The following is a 13,379-nucleotide window of genomic DNA, read 5'->3' on the forward strand; positions in this document are numbered from 1 at the left end:
TCTCCTCGTTTGCCCCTCCAGGAGCATTTGGGGCTCCAGTATTCTCATGGATGTTGTGTCCACAGTAGAGCCTCTATCCCTTGAGTGGGTGGGGCTGGTCTAAAGAAGGGAGCCTCCACCTCTCTGCTGTATTTGGTGGGAACTTAGCCTCAGCAACAAGGATCTAGGGGCAGGATGATAAATGCTGATGTCCTTTACCTCTCAGAAAGATAACCATTCCACTGGGATCTAAGGGAGAGGGAGCCCTGTGTACTAGGTTGTACCTGTGTGGAGTGCAGTTTCCCTCCTGCTGAGCTGACTGGAAGCAGGGAGGGAGGTATTTGGTTCAAATACCACAGACTCTCACTTATCTTATTGACCTTCAGTGAATTTTTCTTGAGTAAATGATTCTTCATTTGCTGTATATCATTTGGACCACTTCTAGGGATTTAAATTTTTTATTTTTTATTAAGTGAGAGGCAGGGAGGCAGACAGACAACCTCCCACGTGCACTCCAACTGGGCTCCACCTAGTAAGCCCCCTACAGGGCGATGCTCTGTCCATGTGAAGCCACTGCTCCGTTGCTAGGCAACTGAGCTATTTTAGCGCCTTAGGAGAGGCCATGGAGCCATCCTCAGTGCCTGGGGCCAACTTGCTTGAACCTTTCAAGTCATGACTGCAGAAGGAAAAGAGAGAGAGAGAGAGAAGAGAAGAGGAGAGGAGGGGGAGGGGTGGAGAAGCCAATGGTTGCTTCTCCTGTGTGCCCTGACCAGGAATTGGACCTGGGACTTCCACGTGCCTTGCTGACCCTCTACTGCTGAGCCAACTGGCCAGGGCCTAAATATTTTTTCTTTGTATTTTTTTTCCCCGAAGTTAGAAGTGGGGAGGCAGTCAGACAGACTCCCACATGCGCCTGACTGGGATCCACCCAGCATGCCCACCAGGAGGCAATGCTCTGCCTATCTGGGCATTGCTCTGTGGCAGCCGGAGCCATTCTAGCGCCTGAGGCAGAAGCCATGGAGCCATCCTCAGTGCCCAGACCAACTTGGCTCAAATGGAGCCTTGGCTGTGGGAGGAGGAGAGAGAGATAGAGAGGAAGGAGAGGGGGAAGGGAGCTTCTTCTGTGTGCCCTGGCCAGGAATTTAACCTGGGACCTCCACATGCTAGGCCAATGCTCTACTGCTGAACCAGCCCACCAGGGCCCTAAATAATTTTTTTACAAAAGAATTTGCACCAGTTTTGTTGTGGAGTGTGTACAGAGAGGCTCTCACTGACATGCTGCTACAGATTCTTTTTTGATAACTCAAAGTCAGTGAGACTAGTGGACAACCAGAAACTCAAATTCTGGTCCCCACATAATAATTTAGTCTCTATATACTGATTAAGTATTACCTATGAAAATGGCTCAGAAATAAGAATGTATTGAGCTGACTGTAACCATAGCAGGGAGTTCTGTGTTGGCAAACACACCATTATCCATAAACTTTATGATATATCTACTATATGTGAAGTAGAAGGATAGCAGCAAATAAGCTAAAAATCTATTTTAGAAATTAGGAGATTTTCACAAAAAGAGAACCAATAAACCAAGGCAGCCTATATTAAATGCCCAGAGAATAAATGCTCCAGTTTTTCAGGAGCACAAGAAGCTATTCAGCACCGCAGTGGTCAGTCCCAGAGGACAAATGAGCGCAGTCAGGTTCGGAGGAAGAGTAGGGCTCAGGTAGGTGTGTGTGTGTGCGTGTGTGTGTGTGTGTGTGTGTAACGTGCATCCCAAGGCAGGGGTGCTGAAGTGGGATTGTATCTGGTATGCTGAAGCAATAATGTGCGATCTGCCTGCTTGCCAAGAGGTTTGTATGGGGAGGTCAAGTTGGAGAAATGAGGTGATGACTAGAAACACGGGGAGAGAAGGAAAGCTGGGTTGTTTGATGATGGAGTTTGGTCCCTATCCTGTGGGCAGCTGAGAGCAAGCAGTAGGTGCCTCTTAGAGAAGAGTGACTTGGGCAAAGGTTTTAGGAAAACGGCTTTGCCTATAGTGTGTAAACAGAATGAAGTGTGTGCATGTGTTGTGTGTGTGTGCACATGCTGCAGGAGAGAGCCTGGAGGCAAAGAGACTAATTATTAGACTGCTGGAACTCGATTAAGTGAAGGAGGTAGGAATGAAAATAAGTGGTGAATGGTAAGATATAATCAGCTCTTCAATAACGCCAACCAGTTTTTTTAAAAAAAATATGGTAGTTTCCATTTAAAAAAATATCCTGAAATGCAGTGACATGGACTGATTTAGCAATTTAAGATACTATGCATATTTTAAAAATGGATTTCTCAAGCAGTAACTATAGTTAAACTGATCTTTTAATTTTTTAATTCACATATATTTTTCTTCCCTCTTCTTATAACTTTAAATACCACCTCTCTACAATTTGCTTAATTTGATCTCAAATTAATCTTTTGTATGTATTTGTGGCAGGAAATCCAGGGTTGCAACAATGGCAAAGATTATGTACAGTTTTATAGATGAGTTTTCTTCCCTGAAAACAGCTATCCACGTAGAAATGGGAGGCACGTGGCCAACTCTTGCTTTTTTGGCAGGTCTAACATGACCTTCAAAACTGCTTAGGACAAGCTTGTCCCCTGCAGGGCTGCATCTCCCACCAGACTCAGGCTGGCAGGGGCTCGGGGGCTGCCTGGGTGTCTATGGCTCTGGGTTCTGAGGCCAGAGTTGGCAAAAACAAGACAAAAGCACGGACAAAAACCAACCACAAAACCCCATGCCAGGAAGGTTCTGCTCTTGCCCTATTAAAATTCCAATGCAACACACACACACACACACACACACACACACACCGGTTGGCTCTTCCCACTCTGCCATGCAGCACCAGCGTCCCTCTCCAAGTCCTGAATCATGAACCGTGCCACCTTTGTCTCATTTTAAACTGTGCAAGACTATTTTAATCCTCCCACCCCCACCGCAGACTTCCCCCTCCCTTTATCCTCTGGAAGGCTCTGATGTAAGGCACTCGCTAGGTGGGAGAGCGCTTTTCCCCATCGGCTTGGGTGGGCGAGATCCCGCGAAACCCCTCTGCGGGACCTCCGTCTGCGGGGGCTGCTGCCCGGGACGCCGCTGCGGGCGTGGGGGAAGCGCCTCGGTCCCTTTAAGCTGTCGCGCTCTCAGAAGTGCGGGCAGGGAGCCGCGAGCCCGCACGGTCCCGGAGCCGGGTGGGGAAGTCCTGCCGCTTCCCCTCCCCCGCTTCCGAGCCTGAGGGACCTGTGGGTCCGCCCACCGCGCTAGGGCAGGCCATGCAGCTGTGAACCATGTCCTCCTCCTACGCCAAGAACGGGACCGCGGACGGGCCGCACTCGCCCCCCTCGCAGGTATCCCCACCCCCCCGCCGGCTACCCGAGAGCGCCCCGCCTTCGTGCCCGCGCTCGGGGCCCCCGGTCCTGGGAGTCGGCGACTCCCACCCCCTCCGACTCCTCTGGGTCCCTTTCTCCCCGGCTCCTCCTCTGTCTCCTCCTCCTCCTCCTCTTCCTCCTCCTCCTCCTCCTTCTCCCCCCCCCCCCCCCCCACCATCCTCCTCACCTCGGCCGATCTCTGCGCTCCCGCTCCAGAGCCCGCAGCCTTCCCCAGCAGATGCCGGGGACTCGGACCCCGCACCCTGAGAGTCTTTGTTAATGGATGTGGTGGGTGCTCGCGGGCTGCTCTCTCAGGCGCCTTTTCAGCTGTCGAGGATTGGAGTGGGTGGGTGGGGGTAGGGGCTGGATCTGGGGGCCGCGGAGGAGACTTGGGTGCGGGCTCTGGGAGACCCCAGGGAGCTAGTCTGGAGGCGGACTCTAGCCGAGGGTGGTCGCCCGGCTCCACGCTGCGTCCTCACCCGCTTCTCTCTGGCCCCGTGTGTCGAGTCCAGGTGGCCCGAGGCACCACGACCCGGAGGAGCAGGTTGAAAAGATCCGATGGCAGCACCACTTCTACCAGCTTCATCCTCAGACAGGTAGGAGGCGGGCGCGGGACGGAAGCGAGGGCGCCTGTTGGGCAGGAGGAGGCCGAGCGCGCGGCGTGGGGGGCCGGGGCCGAGCGCAGCCCGCACGTGCCGGACCCGCGGTGGCGTCTCCACGCGCCTCTTTCCCGCCGGGGCAGGCGCTCCGGCTGCGTCCTTTTCTCTCTGCCGGTTGCTCGCGAAATCTTCGCGTCCAGGCGTCTCCCCAGCGCCCTAGAAAGTTAGTTTGTTCGTGTGGACGCAAGTCGGCGGGGACCTGGGCTAACACGGGAACATTGAATTTGAGACTGGAATATTTCTGGTTGCATTCTCAGTTAGTAGGGAAATGTCTTTAAGACGTGTAATATGACTTTGAGTAACCAAAGCCCGTGGGGCCGCGGACCACTTTGATAGGGTCTCTTCTATTTTGAATCCTCTTTGTCTAGGTTTTGGAAGAGATCTCAAACTCTAGTCAAATGAAAGATATTTGAACAGAAAGTTAGGTCTCACTTTGGGATCGCTTTCTTGGTTCTCTAAATTAGGAAAAGACGGACGGATCTGTTTAAATAGAAATAAGCGAAGGCCGGCACTCAGTTCCCGGGGTCTGGCGGTAATACACTTAGTGCGTATTTCTTAGCGGTTGTTCCTTCTGCGTGGTTCTTGTGCGCTATGTGTGTGCGAACGATCGCAGGTTATGCTAAATGCCTAGGTGCCCTTTATCTTGACCAATTGATGCTTAATTTTCGTACTGTCCATGTGCTGCAAATGAAACCACCTCTACATAGCTGCTGGGTGCTAGGGAGATCGTGAAAGAAAGAAAGAAAAAAAAAAGTGAGTCACCTTAATCTCTTTTTGGAACAGAAACTGTCAAGGTGTGTATGTATTAGGGGTGACCTGGGGAGGACTTTGGTCATTGCACCAAGATGCTTATTATCCCAGGCTCCACTGTGGACCGCTGGAGTGACCTTGACCAGTTCTTTTCCCTCTAGGTCACTTGGAACATTGTGTAATGTGTTTTTAACCTATGATGACAGCTTTGCTGTGTTACTTTAGTGATTATCTCATTAATTTGAACAGGTTATCCAAGATGAATGGGCTTTAGACTCAAAATTGGACTCAGACCTCTCTAAAAGGGTGATAAAACATTAGATATTTGTGACAAAAGACATTTTCTACAGAGTTAAAACCCATTACTACTTCTCTTTATTCAATGAACACTAAGATGTGCATTATTAAATGAATATGTTTTGGACTATGAATTCGTTCTAAAAGTACATTCTATTCCCTTTGCTGTGTTTAGATTCTTTATGTATCAGATAAGGCAAAGACATTCTTCATCTTCAAAAAAAATTTAGTTAGGTGGCTGAGATCTTATTCTTGTTTATTTGGTGGGTACCTGTGTTTGGTAAATGTTGTATTGTTGCAAAATTCTTAGAAATACCAACTTTGTGTCAGCGTATTCCATGAACTGTTTGACTAAAGCTCTTGAATTCTCTACACCATCACTGCACTGATGATTTCTTCTTCCAACCACAAACACAACAATCAATAGTCTTTCAATATTCTTATTCTTTCTTCAGTTTTTTTTAATAGATGGTTGAGGTAATACAATATAAGTCCTTGTTCAGCGTGCTGGTATGTGTTGCCATAAAAATATGAATAGTATTATATGGTAAATAATTTGGGGAGTAATTTAAACCAATGCAGATATTTAGAACAAATATATTTCATAATTCTTTCTGAAACTGGGATTTGTTAGTTTAATAAAATTGTCTAATTTAACTTTAGGAGTTAGTTGTAATATCATATATATAATCTTCCTATTTATTTCTGCAAAAGATACATAATTTCTGTAAGCACTTATAGTTCAGTAAGTATCCTACACATGATCTTATGTATTTAAATGTCATAATATGAGTTTCTATAATATCTGCAATAAAAATACCAGATATTAATTTCTTTGAGAAGATATAAAAAACGTTTGCAAATGAAATTTGACAGTGTATTTTTTGAAATAAAATTGAACAGTTTGCACCTAAGTGCCAAAAAAAATTTTTTTAAAGCACAACAGCTCTTTATGTTATTGGAGCTTCATTATTTGTTGAATGACCAGTGATTTATTATTTTTGAATTCTTGCTGCATTGGAGTGCTGGAATTTCTTGGTGATAAGTCCCAGTCTGTGTGATACTTTTGCACATGAAGAAGATAGTGGCAATACCAATAAAAATAGTGCGCTCATTTCTCTGTCATATTATTTACAAATATATATGGAAAGGAAGCTTTCACTAAGAAAAAACTGATGTGTCAAATTAGACGGGTAAGATTGGGCTGATGGTGAGGAACAGAGGACAGTTTGCAAACTCAGTAAAACAGTGTTTATCCTTTGAGCTGGGAAAAAATTACAGTATTTTGTGTGTATACATGCAATATACATATGTGTGTGCACACACCTACACATGCATACATGTGAGTTGGCCTGAAAGCAAGCAGAGTGAGAAACAGCCTGCTTCGACTCTGCAGACTGCGCAGAAAGTCCCTCAGGCATCCTTGACCTTGTTTCCTGGTTTAATAGATTGCTGGCCTCCACAATTTAGGAGGGATGGAGGTTTTGGAATGAATCCAGGGCTCAACTAAGTGGTTTCTTTGAGGAAAGGTGAGAAGATTATTTTGTCAGTGAAAGGAGAGAGAGCTAGGGGTGACCCAGTAATGATCTTCAAACTGTACACAAAGGCACTCTTTGGAAGACCAAGACTGTTCTTGGTCTGCATTGAAGATGAAACTCAAGAATTGGCTGCAATTAGAAAGGAATGAGGTTTTATAGCAAAAACTTTTCTAAGATTGTTGCCATCATTGGGATGGCTTTCCGAGTGAGGCTGTAGAATTTTTTTCCCAAGAGAATACTTAGGACAGGCTATGTAAGAATGAGGTATTTATTCATATTTTCATTTTTAGGAAACACTTATTAAACATTTACTATGTGCCCAGCAGTCTGCTACCTACTATAAAGGAGGAATGAAAAAAACGAATGGGACACAGCCCCAATACCCAAAGGATTTAATAGTCTAGTCGTGGAGACATAGATGTATAAAAAGAAACTGAGTATGGATAGCATAGTATGTAGCAATATAGCAAGGAATAAGGGCGTGGGCACAATGCCCATGTGCACTGAGTATTGAAATACCCATGGATTTCATTGCACACACAGTTTGTATGGTAGGATACACCAGGTTACTCTTACGGGGGTTACTCCCAGTTTTCTCCTCACTGAGGCTTGAAGAGAAAATCTGATCAGAGTGGGACTGGTTGGGTTACCCCTCCTTTTTAAGTCTGCACTTATGAGGACTGCAAATTCTTAGAATACCTGGCCCCTACCAGCCTCATGTTGAGCCCAGATCTCTTAGTTCTGAACACAGATATTGACCACATCACTCTCCCTCCTGCCATAGGCCATGTTTGCGCATGCTGAGCCCTGTCTCTGGAAGGCTCTTGTTCTCTCGTTTGCCTAGTTAACTTTTAATCTTCCTTGAGACCTGACTTTAGTCATCACTTCTTTTTCTAACCTCCTTGATGAGATCAGTTTCTTAATCATGCACCTCATACCAGGGTGCATTATGCCAGTTCTCAGTAGCACCGCCACTACTATAATTTAACATGTAATTAGATTTTTCTGTTAATGTCTTTCTCCTCATCCAGATACTAAGTGCTACTAGGGCAGGGCATGTCTGCATTTGGTCTCCTTAGCTCCTCAGCATTTACTGTAGCAGATGTCTAATAAATATAGGGATGGGCAGAAGTAGGGTTACATCTGTTCATATGGAAAATAATCAGTAGGCCTGACCTGTGGTGGCACAGTGGATAAAAGCATCTACCTGAAATGCTGCGGTCGTTGGTTCGAATCCCCAGGCTTGCCTGGTCAAGGCACATACGAGAATCAACTACTATCAATTGATGCTTCCTGTTCCTCTTATCCCCCCTTCTCTATCTCTCCTCTCTCTAAAAATCAATAAGTAAAATCTTTAAAAAATAAAAATCAATAAATAGTATTACAGCAATAAAGTCTGTTCTTCATAGTCACAACTGCACACCTATTTTTCCCAACCCCTGTATTCATTTGAATGAATGAAGGAATGGATGGGCTTAACATATTTTAGGTGTGGCGTTCTGCTTCCATATTAAACATTTTGTTTAATAGGGAGAGACTACTTAGTAAAAAAAAAAAAATTCGCAATATTTAGTGGTCTAAAGCAACAACACTTTTTGCCTGACCTGTGGTGGTGCAGTGGATAAGCGTCGACCTGGAATGCTAAGGTCGCTGGTTCAAAACCCTGGGCTTGCTCAGTCAAGGCACATATGGGGGTTGATGCTTCCTGCTCCTCCCCTCTTCTCTTCTCTCTCTCTCTCTCTCTCTCTCTGTCTCTCTTCTCTAAACTGAATAAATAAATTTTAAAAAAATTAAGCAACAACACTTTAAAAAAATTTTGTGTGCTGACCAGACAGTTCTGCTTTATGTGATGTTATCTGGGCACTGGCATGGCTGAGAGATCTAAAATAGCTCGTGTGGTTGGGCTGTTGGTGCCGGCTGCTGGCTGGGAACTGATCTAGAGCTTTCGGCATGGGGCTCGGTTTTCCTCTACCTGGTCCTCTCAGTGTGGTTGCTTGGGCTTCCATGGTGGCTGGTTCCTAGTGGGTGCATTCCAGGAAGTAAAGGCTGCAGCTGCAGATTTGGTAAGACCTATCAAAAGCTACCTGATACTACTTCTGTTCCAATCTTTAAATCAAAACAGACCAAGGGGCCAGCCTAGTTTCAAAGGGAGGGTAAATAGACTCTGTATTTTGATAGGGTGCAGCGAGGTCACTGTATGAAAGAGCATGTAGAACGGAAGATATTGTCACAACCATCTTTGGGGCCATCTATGTTAGAGCAAGGAACCTTGTATTTTTTTAGGTATGCTAATCAAATGATCATTACAATAATTCAGTGAACCCACACTGTATTTAGAGATGTAAAACACTTTGAAATACTAAGTTGATACTATAATAAAACAACTTGGCAAAAAATTCTTTGGGTTATAATTTGAGCACTGATTATAGAAATCTTTTTTCTGATGAAATGCAAATTTTTCTCCAATGAAATGCAAATTCATCAACAGAAGGTGTATATACTTTCTGCATAGTTCTATGAATAATCACATGCCTAGAGGCATATATATATGTGTATATATATGTATATATCCATGCAAAATTTATCTGTAACAGACTCACAGAATTTTAGAACAGGAGGAGATTGCAGAGGAAAAATGCATCATTACCCCGTTTCAGATAAACAAAACAGAGACCAAAGGACATAAAGTCCTCACCAAAGTCACACCAATTGATAGTGAAACAGTCTCAGATTCTACAGTTTTTCTACCACAACGGTCTTCATCCTTGAAGAATAAAGACACAAACACACATAGATATGGACACACAAAAGAACATGTGGAACTTATTCCTCTTATGTCCCAGAAGTACTCTTAATTTATATGGTAATTGTGAAGAACAAAGCAACAACTGGAGAATCTGGAGACTAGTTTTTCCCCCGATTTTATCATGGGATGGAATTTTTGTTTGTATTGTTCATGGTTACACAGTAGTTTTTCTCTTTGCTTTTATTTACTGGTCACAGATCATCTTGTCTAACCAATAAAACTACTTGAGTTTTTACAACTGAGGGACTTCAGGATAGAGACCTGGTTGAAGAGGTGATGAGAGAGATTGGAAGCTAAACCTAGATGTTAGCAGTAGCAGGAAGCTCCATGTGAGAAGCACCAGGAGCTGAACCTCTCACTGGAGCCCGGGTGCCAGGATCGCCCGGTAGATGCTGCAGTCGCTGAGACACTGTTTTCCTGGAGCAGCAGACATGAAGGATATCACCTCGTACAGAATGACAGAATGGCTGTCATCAACAAGACAAGAAGTAACAAGTGTTGGTGAGGATGTGGAGGAAAGGGAACCCTTGTGCACTGTTGGTGGCAGTGTAAACTGGCGCGACCACTGTGGAAAGCAGTATGGAGGTGTCTCAGGAAATGAAAAATAAAGACGACCATGTGATCCAGCAAATGCACTCTGGATATTTATTTGACAAAAACAAAAACACTAACTCAAAAAGATATATGCACCCTCATGTACATTGCAGCATTATTGACAATAGCCAAGATAAGGGAACAACCAAAGTGTCCATGGATGGATGAACAGATAAATGAAGTGTGGCATATGTATTATGGAATATTATTAAGCTATAAAAAGAGGTAAATCTTGCTGTTTGCAACAATCTGGATAGACTCTGAGGGTATTATGCTAAGTGAAATAAGTCAGACAAAGACAAATACTGTAGGATCTCATCTTTATGTGGAATCTAAAAACAAAACACAAACCCGGTTTATAGTTACAGAGGTATGATTGGTGGTTACCAGAGGTGGGGGTGGGTGAAATGGGTAACTAGGTGAAAAGGTACAGACTCCAGCCAATTATAGAGTAAATAAGTCCTGGGATGTAATATACAGCATGGTGACTATAGTTAATAAGTAATACTGTTTTGAATATTTTGCAAATTGCTAAGAGAGTCGATCTTAAAAGTTCTCATCGTAAGAAAAAAGTTGTAACAGTCTGTGAATAGTGATGTATGTTAACTAGACTTGTGGTTATCATTTTGTCATATAGACAAGTACGAAATCATTAAGTTGTACACCTGAAACTAATATAATGTTATTTCTCAATTGTATCTCAATTAAAAAACAGGGTGCTGATGAAACACAGCCTCTGCCAGAGAACCCACTATGGTGGAGAGAATGGGGGGGTATATTCTGGTTTCTTTCTCTTCTCCGTCCCCAGTTGACACCCTTGTTCCCCCAGCCCCCAGAGTGTCTCCCATTGGTGGAGCCTAGCTGGAAGGCAGCTAGCGTGGGAGCCCGGGAAACAACCCACGAGACTGCCTCAGCTCTTCCCTCCCACAACCCCCAGGAAACGGGAGGAATAATTCTGAGAGCAACAGGCAAGAGCACAGCCATTATTGTATTTCAGTTGCATGGAAGGCTATAATGAATCATTTTTCATCAGCAGAATTAGAAGTTTGTACTTGCTCTGTAAGTAGAACTTCATTGCTAAAGGTACGATTCAGTTACAAGGAACTTTAAGGAAAAGTTTATAACTGTTTATTTTGTGAATTGTCTCTGGAATGCATCTACCCAAATTGAGATTTCATTGAGCAAGAACAAACTCATCCTCTGATGACAAATTCTTGCTCTTGGGATTGAGTAAATGAAACTGAATTGATGAAGCTGCTGATTGAGAAACCTAATTATTGGGCAGCTAACCAGTTAACCAGTCATTTCTGCTTTTCTCCAAATCTCTATTTTTGGCACTGAGTTCTCTAAATGTCATTTCTGTGAAAGAAAGAACATTTATCCTTCAGTTTAGGATGGAAACATTTTATTGAAACTTAGGTAAATTCTAATTCAAATCTTAATCTATAATTCTAGAAAATTATAGGATGCTGAGTGGAAACAAGCTGAAAATGACCTTGGCTTTGCTGTGGCCCCTCCCCTTAATTACTTTTGTGCTGCCCCAGACAGTGTGGTCCCTGGGTACCATGGAGCAGAGACTGCTCCTTATTAAGGGACATGGCAGAGGTGGAGCTCAGAGGATGTGGTTTAGCCAAACCACATGGAGTAGTTAGTTGTACTAACCAGGTTCTCTAGTTCTGGTGAGTCTATTAACTCAGTGAGGTTAGCTGAGCCCAGCAACTCTAGGTCTGACCCACCTTTTCTGGCTGAGGTTGGAGATCATCTTCCTCCAATTTTTGTGCCTTCTTAGTCTCATTTCTGTAGCTCAGGCTCAGGAAAAAGCAGAAACCCTAACCAGGGCACCCAGATTCACCGATGACTCCGAGAACCATCCACAGACACGTGAGTTGTGGGCAGGAGGCCCTGTTTTGCCCTGTGGCTCTCTGTGTTTGGCCTCTGTGTGCTTTTCAATCAACAGTTTGGAATGGAGTGCGTCCTAGGACCACAAGCAGTGCCGCTCTCTGCCGACTCCCCTTCGCTGGACCGTCTTCCAAGGAGGAATGTATGGGCTTAGAGTGGGTTACAGGCCTCAAAAACAGTTCCTCTGAGCCCGTTTTCAGCAGGATGTGCCAGTGGAGGCAGAGCCCCTGGACGCCTCTCCCTTCCTCTGAAGCCAGCTGTTGACCAATATTCCCGCTGTGGGCTGTGCAGAGCCCTTCCTTAACCATTTGCAGTCACACACTCCCTTTAGAATACCTCTCCACATTAGAAAGCATCAAATTAATAAGACTCAAGAAGAGCCAGGCTGTTGACTCCGAAGGGCCCCCATAAATACACACTCTGATTGAAGCAGCCAGTACTGTCCTGCCTTCACACAGTAACATGCCCTGGTCCTTCACGAACCAGGAAAACATTGAGGTAGAATCCAGTGCTCATTCTCCTAGAAGGAAGGTAAGTTATAGACTACGGAGCAAAGCATCAGGAATTTTACATAGAATTAGCCATGTGAACTGGGGCAAGGAGAGGGGTAGGGTTGAGTTAGAAGCCCGAGCTAATGAAAAGGCTAAATTATAGACTGAGTTTTAAGGAAATAATTTTATTGCTTTCAAGTAACAAAATGATAAGCTGTGCACTATGGCAGCCAGGTTTCCGAAGTAGATAAGGTTTGTATGTGATCAACATCTGGCGTAAATGTAGGCCAAGCTTCGAAATTCCTTGAGGGTAGCTCTCATTTTAACCAGGGTAAGCGTGCCCTTTTGCAAACTTTCCTATTTTCTTATTCTGTAAACAGAGTAGAGGTAATTAATTGAATCTGAAAGGATGGTGGCATTCAGCCCTTGAACTTCAAGTACTGAAAGCATTATGAAAGAGGGGCTTGTAAAACTTATGCTACGTTACAGCATCCTTCTGATCAGTTCACTGCAATCATTTGGATGATAAGCCATTTCTATTTTGTTTCTCATTTTATATCTTCTTTCTGTTGCTGGAGTATCTTTTTCCAGGGTTGCAATTTAATTGTTATAGTAGTAGTCTGTGTTTTGAGAGGAAATATTTTGTAAACATAAACTTGAGAAAATATTTTGTAAACGTACTCTTGAAGAGTCTGTATTTTTCCTGGTTATCAGAATCACTAGAAATGGCAAACTTTTGCAGTGTCCTCTGTGTTTGAATATTGTGTTATTTTTAAATTAGAAAAATTTATTTTTGAAAAAATATTTTTTGAGAACTAGAGAGAGAGAGACAGACAGAGAGAGACAGCTAGAGAGAGAGAGAGAGAGAGAGAGAGAAAGAGACAGAGACAGAAAAGAGAGAGAAAAGGAGAGAGATGAGAAGCATCAACTCATAGTTGCGGTGCCTTAGTTGTACATTGATTGCTTCTCA

General features: G+C 44.1%; 1 protein-coding gene across 2 annotated transcripts in view; it reads left to right on the plus strand.

Moving 5' to 3' along the window:
* Positions 1–3,266: 3,266 nt before the first annotated feature.
* CACNB4 (calcium voltage-gated channel auxiliary subunit beta 4) overlaps positions 3,267–13,379 on the plus strand; it is a 287,143-nt gene continuing 277,030 nt past the window's right edge. The window contains exons 1-2 of one of the 2 annotated variants that reach the window (XM_066279533.1): positions 3,267–3,354; positions 3,888–3,971. In XM_066279533.1, the coding sequence (XP_066135630.1) occupies positions 3,295–3,354; positions 3,888–3,971 (144 nt within the window). In that variant the 5' untranslated portion in view covers positions 3,267–3,294. Of the gene's footprint in view, positions 3,355–3,559; positions 3,664–3,887; positions 3,972–13,379 lie in introns of those variants that run through there. The other variant, XM_066279534.1, reaches the window with a different exon arrangement.

The sequence above is a fragment of the Saccopteryx bilineata genome, chromosome 5 (genome assembly GCF_036850765.1).
Source record: "Saccopteryx bilineata isolate mSacBil1 chromosome 5, mSacBil1_pri_phased_curated, whole genome shotgun sequence".
In the NCBI taxonomy this organism is placed as follows: domain Eukaryota; kingdom Metazoa; phylum Chordata; class Mammalia; order Chiroptera; family Emballonuridae; genus Saccopteryx; species Saccopteryx bilineata.